At 43.9% G+C, this 8814-nt stretch overlaps 1 protein-coding gene across 3 annotated transcripts; it reads left to right on the plus strand.

Annotated features, from left to right (window-relative positions):
• The first annotated feature begins 83 nt into the window (after positions 1 to 83).
• Positions 84 to 7553, plus strand: ECHDC2 (enoyl-CoA hydratase domain containing 2). 3 transcript variants are annotated; one of them, XM_065673325.1, is made up of 10 exons: positions 84 to 218; positions 1971 to 2038; positions 2542 to 2629; positions 3149 to 3235; positions 4428 to 4520; positions 5155 to 5211; positions 5584 to 5771; positions 6224 to 6274; positions 6555 to 6602; positions 7286 to 7553. In XM_065673325.1, exons 2-10 carry the CDS (start codon positions 1988 to 1990, stop codon positions 7361 to 7363), a joined length of 741 nt encoding a protein of 246 aa, XP_065529397.1. In that variant the 5' UTR covers positions 84 to 218; positions 1971 to 1987; the 3' UTR covers positions 7364 to 7553. The 3 variants fall into 3 exon arrangements, with proteins under 3 accessions (XP_065529397.1, XP_065529396.1, XP_065529395.1); XM_065673323.1 differs by having other exon boundaries at positions 85 to 246; XM_065673324.1 differs by lacking the exon at positions 1971 to 2038.
• Positions 7554 to 8814: the final 1261 nt, after the last annotated feature.

The following is an 8814-nucleotide window of genomic DNA, read 5'->3' on the forward strand; positions in this document are numbered from 1 at the left end:
GAGCGACGGGGCGGGGTGAGCGCCCGCGGGGCGTGAAGCCCCCGCCCCTCCCGGCCCTCCTCCTCCTTCTCCTCCTCCTCCGAAGCGCAGTGCCCCCCTCCGGCAGCGTGCCGAGGGCCGCGGATCGCGGAGCCATGCTGCGGCTGGGCCGGGCGGGACGCGAGCTGCTGCGCTGGGGCCATGGCGGGGCCGCCCCGCGGCGGGGCGCGGAGGTGCTGGTGAGCGCGGCCGGCGGGGAGAGCGGCGGTGAGTGCGGCGGGACCCGCCCCACCCGCTCCCCGGGGGAGGCGGGCAGGCCCCGGCGCCGCTTTGCCCGCAGTGCTGAGCGGGGCCAGGCCGGCTCCGCGGTGCTGCGAGCGGGAGGAGCGCGTCGTTGGGCTTCGCTGCACCAGTTCCGGGGCAGAACGGACCGGCTCCGGACCCGGCGCTGGTGGCACCGCGTGTCCCCAGCTCCTGCGGCCGGCCCGGCCGCACTCGGGCTGCCCCTCCTAGCCCAGCGGGTGACCGACGCCCCACAGGGTTCATAGCAGGCAGGGTGCTTACGGTATCTTTGCTTCAGGCTATGCCTTGATGCTTTTCAAGGGCACAGCTGCCAAATAACCAACCAGATCCATTTTTAAAGTTATATATGCAGGAGATACTGATACAAGTTCTGGATTGCATACCTTAGATTTTTCTGGTCTTAGTGATGCACAGTGCTAAAGGTAGGGTAGGACCACGGCATGCCTCTGCATGGGGCACTAAGCAGTAATTTGAGTTTTGGTGCAGGTTGCCACTGGAATTACTTTATGGTAAGGGCAACCTCTGCAAGAGCTTGTAAGCACTTCCTGGTAGTTTTGCATACACACGGATGTAGTTACTGGAATGGTGAGTTTCCATTGTTTGCGGGTGCCTGTTACCTGTGTCTCTGTTCCTGTGTGACATGTCGCTTGTTCACTGACTGGCCATTGGCACAGGCAGAGAAATAGACACAGACCTCCCAGCAGGGCAGAAGGAGCAAGTGTGACAGACGTGAGGAGCATCTGTGCACCTGCAGCAGCAGCAGCAAGAGCATCTGCCAATGTTAAGGCCTGGGAAGCAAGCAGAAGTCCAGACAAGGAAACGGCAGGGTTTTTTTCCTGCCAAAGCATACAGAAAACGTTGGATAATGATTTACAAAACACAAGTGCAAGGGAGAAGTAGGTGGATGTTGTGGTCTTAGTTTTCTGCTTGGACTTACGGACTTTGAAGTCCTTTCACTGATGAGCTTGCTAAATTGAAATTAAATGGAGCTGCAATTCAGAATGGTTCTGAAGCATGAAGTGAGGGTGACCAGTGTGTGCTGCTCTCATTCAAACAGCAATCCCAGGAGGATGAGTTTTGTAATTAATCATAGAATCCCAGACTGGTTTGGGGTGGAAGGGACCTTAAAGCTCATCCAGTTCCAACCCAGTTGGAAGCTCATCCAGTTCCAACCAAACCAAGGTGTCTAGGGACACCTTCCACTAGAGCAGCTTGCTCCAAGCACCTGTGTCCAACCTGGCCTTGAGCACTGCCAGGGATGGGGCAGCCACAGCTTCTCTGGGCACCCTGTGCCAGCGCCTCAGCACCTGAAGACTGGGCAAGAAAACCTGAATTTAATTGCATTTTAAACAGAAACCTAAGATGGATCATTTGGGTTTGTTGGTCTTTTTTCTCTCCCTGCAATGATTTTAACACATATATACTTGGCTGTCATTTTCTTTTTAAATGTCTGCTTTATTTATTTATATTATTCACAGTGCTGCTGAATTTCACAGCTGCCCTGCATAACTGGGTTCCATAGACATGGTCTACCACCTCCACTTTTAAATAACTAATTGTTTTAGAATACACTTTATATGCATTTTCAGGAAAGAGAAGATGCAGCACATGCAGATATTGTTCCCAGTTGAATTACTGTGTCAGAGAACTTAAATGAAGTATAACTGAAATTGTCTCCTATTACTAAGGTATTGCTGAAATCCTAATGAACCGACCCCACGCGAGAAATTCATTGGGAAAAGTATTTATAAATGAAGTGAGTATGGGCCTGGCCTGTGAACGTGTTTGGAATCATGATCAATAACTAACTGCCGTAAGAACAGTAGTGGGAAATCTGAAACAAAAACTGGATGTTTTGCTGAAGAGTGGGAGACTGCCTTGGGGCAGGTTAGCCTGAAGAGAAGAGGCCATGGCATGTTGATACTGCACTATCAACATACCATGCGCTATTAACTAATAACTGGAGTTATTTTAGTTAGCTAACTCAAGTTAGTGTCCTTACTTGCGTAATTACAGGGGAGTTTAAGGTACAGGAAAGGTTTATCTCTGAATGGAAGAAAGAGATGTAGAAACATCTCATTCTGAGGGTGTTGTGGAAGGATTCTCCTGGCTCCACATACGTGATTTCCAGGAAATTCTGGCCCCTGCAGGGGGAGAAAAAGAATTTTTATCATAGATTAGGAGCTTGCTGTAATTCAGGTATACAGATTCAGATGCTTACAAGTTTTTCTTCTCTTGTTTGTACTCCCTCTCTCATAGCTGTTCAGTGCTCTGGAACAGCTCCGCTTTGATGAGAAGGTTCGTGTGGTGCTGTTCAAGAGCGAGGTGAAAGGTGTCTTTTGTGCTGGTAAGTGACAAAGGTTCTGCAAGCTTACAAACGTTGATGCCTCTTAGGGCTGCGTGCTGATCAGATCATGCAGGAAAGCAGTTGGAAATGCATGATAGAACAGGCTGACTTTTGTGTAGCAAATAACAAACATTGTTCTCTCTGCCTCTTGGCTTGCTTTGGTGATGAAGATGTGATAGAATGAGCTCCACAAATAGTGCTACTATTTGTTTTCCATTTATAACTGTCTTCAAGCACAGGTACCTCTGGTATTTGGAGTCCTTGATTTCCAGTTTTGTGGATTATCATCGTTACATACAGTGATTCGTGCTCTCTGAAATCTGTTCAAAGGGCACAGAACAGCAGCCTAGCCACTGTTCCAGCCCAAATGGCCCCACTCCAACCTCCACTGACACTGCTTAACCAGAACACTGTATTGTGACTTCTGAAATGGTCTGTCTTCCAAGAGAGACAGGAGGGAACACAGTTCAGATGTCTTTTCCCTGTTCCTGGATTCTAACCTTTTAATCCTTTATTTAGGTGCAGACTTAAAGGAACGTGCACAGATGGATGATGCAGAAGTTGGGCACTTTGTTAAAAGGCTGAGGAATCTCATGGATGAAATAGGTAAATAATTCTCTCAGGAAATTTGTCCTTGACTGCCTGTACCGAGACATTTAGGAATGTTCCAGGAGGGGAAGGATGCTAAGCCCAGCAAGTTACCCATTTAGGAGTAGCTTTCGCAAATGGCTCCAGCTTATGCAAGAAACAAAGATCATATTAGACTTAAATACCAATATCCTGGTGCCACTCCAAACACAGGATGCCTTATCCATGATGAAGAATAGCACACACACATGCATATAGTATCTGCTACAACAAAGGATACTATATGCAGTTCTGTGTATTTCTTGGGAGACAATGCTAGATGAAATGAGCTCTGTTGTTTGTCCCAATTTCAGTACATGCTCAGAAGTACTCATCATATGGCAGTGACCTAAGAACATGGATTTGGATCTTTGGATGGATTTGCTACATGGATTTGTTAAATGTCAGAGGTTTTGTACCTATAGCCCTCTTCCCCGCCTCTTTTTTTCCTCCCTGAAAGAAGTATAGACTTCTGCAGTTGATTTTCTGCCCCTATTTCTGACTTATTCTGCTCTCACTAGGGAGGAACACCAAAGTGAAATCTGGCTAAAATAACAGTAAGAATTGCATTGATTAAAAACCAAACAACGGCGTAGAGAAAATGACCCTGTCTCTCAGGCCAGAGAAGCAGTTGGGGGTGCAGGGGATAGTTACAGCATAGAACTAGCATGGCTGAAGTCTGCTTCCAGCTCCCTGAGTATTTTAAAAGGTGTCTTATCAAGCAGCTAATCTCCACGTACCTCAGGCTCCTCAGCTGATAACAGTGTTTACCAAGTTCAGGAGCCTTGCCTAAGGGAAGCAGCAGAAAGGCCAATCCTTGTAACAGTGATCAGGAATGATATCTCTGTTTAACTGCAACAGCTGGCTAGTCACACCATGCATTTGTAAGGAGACAGTTCAGCCTGTTTTGTGCTGCAGTATTTGTATTTGCGTGCTTCTTCACATGCAGGAAGAATGTTTTGCATTCTTCTCACAAAGAAGGGAGAAGTACAGGAAGACAGTTCCTACCATTTAGAGACAGTCAGAAATCTTGTGGCAGAAATATGAATTCCTGAGCCATTCTGAATTTGAGAACTCCTTAAAAGCTTTAACATTTAAGCACTGAAATTCGTGATGTGAACGGAACAGAACTTCTAGAACAAAACTGTATAATCTGTGTTCTCTTCTGCAGCGGCTCTGCCTGTACCCACAATTGCTGCAATAGATGGCTATGCACTGGGTGGTGGACTAGAACTGGCATTAGCTTGTGACCTTCGAGTAGCAGGTTTGTGTGTTGCTTAAAATAGGAATCTTCTTGTATTTGGTGATTGTATTTTAAAGAGAACTTGCACAAGTGATAGCTGACTGGTGATGGAATCCAGAGAGAGGAACTTGCACAGTTCAGGAAATGAACAGATGTTTGTCCCAAACCTGTGACATTTAGTTACTGATGGGAAAGCAGTTTCCTTGCTTAAAAAAGCAAAGCCTAGTTTTAGACAAGATTAGGATTATTTCAGAGGACTATTTCTTGGTAGAATTAAATAGTTATTATCATGTAATACTGCATCAGCACTCTGGCTAGATCTAACCTTCCCTACTTAAATCAGCCTAGAGTGGAAGACTTGTTCTTTTGTTTCCACTCTTCCATCTTCCATGTTCCATCTAGAATGGACCCAAGGTTCATTTTTCTAGATAAAATGGCTACATTAGGGGTAAGAAGCCAGTACTACACGTCCCTCAGCTGACTCGAGATGGGTGTTGATAACCACTGTAGTATTCAGACTTTCCAGCTTCCTGGAGGAGTAGTTCCAGCTCAGTATTGGCAGTCTGTAGTTTCGTTAATCAGTTCGCTATGGAAAATCTGTAGTTACAAAGATCAAGAAGTACCTAAACCCTGTATTTATTTTTTTAACAAACAGCTTCATCAGCTAAAATGGGCCTTATTGAGACCACAAGGGGCCTTCTTCCTGGAGCAGGTAACCTTCCTTAAGTCTTCAGTCTCTTACTTTCCCAGCAGTATAGTAAATATTTTACCATTAGAGCACTTGAAGTGTTTTGACTGTAAATTAGAAGCAGCATCTTATAGTGACCCAAAAGATAGGTGAACAAAGAGTTTTGTTCCAAGCCCTGTCTTGGACTTGCTATGAATTTAGGAAAGTCCATTTACTTTTTCCTGTTTATCACAATACTCAGAGATTCTCAAGCCTTTCAGATGCCTTGCAAAATGTTGACATACTCAGCTAGCAGTTCTTAAAGAAACACAAACCTTGTTATGTAAGAGGACAAAACACTGTTGTTTTGGGGTATTTCTCAGAAATGGACAATGGTGTTTTTGCTGTTGTTGTAAGGTGGAACCCAGCGCCTGCCCAGATGTGTTGGAATAGGTTTTGCAAAGGAACTCATTTTCACTGGTAGACAGATTGATGGACAACAAGCTGCCTCAATTGGATTAGTAAATCACACTGTGCCACAAAACAACGAAGGAGATGCAGCTTACCAGAGAGCATTGACTTTGGCCAAAGAAATCCTTCCTCAGGTCAGTGCATTGTACCTGTAAGTCAGTGTAAAGGCAGTTCTGCTTCCTCTGAGAGAGGGCAAACAACTGAAATTCAGTTCTACGAAATACAAGAGCCTTGTTTCCTGCAGGTCATTTAACTCTGTCCTTTTTGTGAATGCAGTTTCTGTAGGAACAAGCATTAACATCCAACTGCTTAACCCATAGGACAGTTTTACTTCCCAGTTGTGGTTATGCAGAGCTGCAGAGCACACCGACACCTGGCACTGTGTACCTCTGTCAACTGCAGATAACACCAAATTGCTTCTTAAAAATACTTACCAACTTGCTGCAAACTTCTGTATGTAAAAAGGTCCCTTGGTGCTAGGAAAATGATGCAGCAGCTACACTATTATAAACTGATGCGGCTTTATTTTTAAATGTTTGTTGTGGTTTGGTTTAGTTGACTGGTTTTTGTCTTGTTTTCAATAAAGGCTCCATTTGCTGTGAAAATGGGAAAACTGGCAATAAACAGAGGAATGGAGGTAACTTATTTTTCTTTCACATACTGAGGTGAATGAAGAGACAGATGAGTTATAATCCATACCTTGACGAGACATTGAAAACCTTGCCAGAGGTTTTAAAGACTTTTTTTCTTTAAAAACAAAATTAATGTGGCAGAATTTTAGACAGATGTTAACACTGTTCTTCTAATACAGGAGTGAAGGTCCCTCACTACTAGAGAATGGTTATTGATTTGAGGGTTATGAAGTGTTTTTAGGGTGATGCTTCAGCCAGAACTCACTCCTGCCCTCTCATCCCCAGGTTGACATTGCATCAGGGATGGCTATTGAGGGAATGTGCTATGCCCAGGTAGGTTGGTTAACTTCATAATGCATTCCTGAAAGGAACAAATGTGTATTTCCTAAAGCCAGCTATTCGCATCATCCTCTTACTATTTTCCTCTCCATAAGGGAGCACTAACAGCTAAATCTAAAACTCTTGAGAACATACTTGAAACCAGTTCCAGATCTCTATTTAGGAATATTAATTGTTGTGTCATGCATAGCTGCTTCTCTCTGCCTGCCTGAGACCACAGTCCTTCCTTAAGTACTCCTTTGTCTGAAGTAATTGTGCAGTCTTGGTTTCAATAATGTTAATTATAGGATGAGTCTTAAAAATGGTTTTAAACTAAATCCAGATTTCTCCTGTAGTCACTCTTTTTGACAAGTTCTGAGAGCATGCACCTTTCTCAGCTAATGGAACAATGTAACTGCTATGCCTCTCGGTGTATTTTAAGATGGTAAAGCATTAAACTTATGGAAAACTTGTTTTCCTCTTTAGGTCTCTGGTCTATGGCCTTTGTCTTAGGTGCTTTGCTTGTGATTTACACTACAACCCAGTCTCTTATTTACCTAACTGCAACACATGAAAGGTAGCAGTTAATATATCACTGAAGGAAAAGCGGTCTTAGACTACTACTGCCAAATTAATCAGTAGCTAAAAACATATCAGACTTATCAATGAAAAACGTACCTTTTTTTCCTTACATGTAGAACATTCCCACAAGAGACCGGCAGGAGGGGATGGCTGCCTTCAAGGAGAAACGACCACCTCGGTTTATTGGCAAATAACATTTCCTAGCTTCCCCTTGCTCCTTTGCAAGTAAAGGAGGACTGAAGAGGACCCACTGATTTCTTAGGATTATTTTTATGATTGCATTCTGTGTACTTAGTTCCTTGCCTTGGACTGCATTTTTCAATACTCCACTGGACAACTTTGCTGTAAGAATTCCCAAATAAAGCATTAACTTTGTACAGCTGACCTTTTTGAAGTGCATACATCTTGAGGCAGTGGCTAGGGCTCTCAAACAGATCTCAGGGAAGGAGAAAGGAGATGTTTGGGCTCACTGTAAGCAAATTAAAAAGGATGAAAAGAAAATACTGAAACATGCTCCATCTAAACATGGACAGGAGAAAAGATTTCACTCTGAAGAGAGTTAACTTACAAAGGGAAAAAAACCCTTTCCTAAAGCTGCTTCCCATTCATTATCAGTGCTCTTCCAACTAATCAGACAGAACAAGCTGTATTAACACAGAGCAAGGGTGGTTTACCAGAGATCTGTTGTGAATAGTGCAGAGCACTATTCAGCACTATTCAGCTACAACTCCAGGCAGCTGAACTTGGGTCTCTTTGGTATCAGTGCTTGAGGAAAATGCATGACCTTGTATGTGTATGTATATATATGGCCACCAGATTGATCTACGCCAGGCATCGTAGGCATGTCACCACTCTCCCATCATGTAGTTTCCTCTGTTGCCTGATTGATAGGAAGTTGAAGTTACTTTCTCCTGCTTAGAGATTCTCCAGCCCTAAGACATGCCACATAGTTCAACTCTACAGCTTCTCTCTTCCCTAGACTGGAGCTTTCAAGCAAAAGTGAATTGGTAGAGCTAGGGAAATATATTTCTAGTAAATATATCATGTATCATCAAATAAATACTTGATAAGAAGTAGCTTACCACACTGGAACTGAGCATCACTTCCTGGTATGACTTCTTGCCCAGGGAGGTTGTGAATGCTCCATCCCTGGCAGTGTTCAAGGCCAGGCCAGATGAAGCCTTGGGTGGCATGGTTTAGTTCAAGGTGTCCCTGCCCATGGCAGGAGGGTTGGAACTGGATGATCTTAAGGTCCTTTCCAACCCTAACTGTTCTATGATTCTATGACAATCTCAAACCAAAACACAATTTCCCTTGTGCCAAAGTTAACCCAGCAATTGTGTGGTTAAGATAACCTTACAAGATTATACATATACAAGTTTCCTATGTAAATATCTGCAAAGGTAAAGCAGAGTCTTCAAAAAAAAAGATGTCAAATGCCACAGGTGAAATGTAAGAGTTTAAAAGTCACTTCTAGAATTACCCTACCCTGGCAGGAATTCCTAAAGGCTGCACAGGAATGTGAAGAGACCCTTCCATAATGGCAAGTCAATTTACTGGATTTATACATACTTTTCAGCTTAAGAGAATTCTGCTCACTGCTTGAAGTATGGGAGAACAAAACAAGAAGGGTATGGAAAATTAT

The sequence above is a fragment of the Lathamus discolor genome, chromosome 3 (genome assembly GCF_037157495.1).
Source record: "Lathamus discolor isolate bLatDis1 chromosome 3, bLatDis1.hap1, whole genome shotgun sequence".
Taxonomy (NCBI): domain Eukaryota; kingdom Metazoa; phylum Chordata; class Aves; order Psittaciformes; family Psittacidae; genus Lathamus; species Lathamus discolor.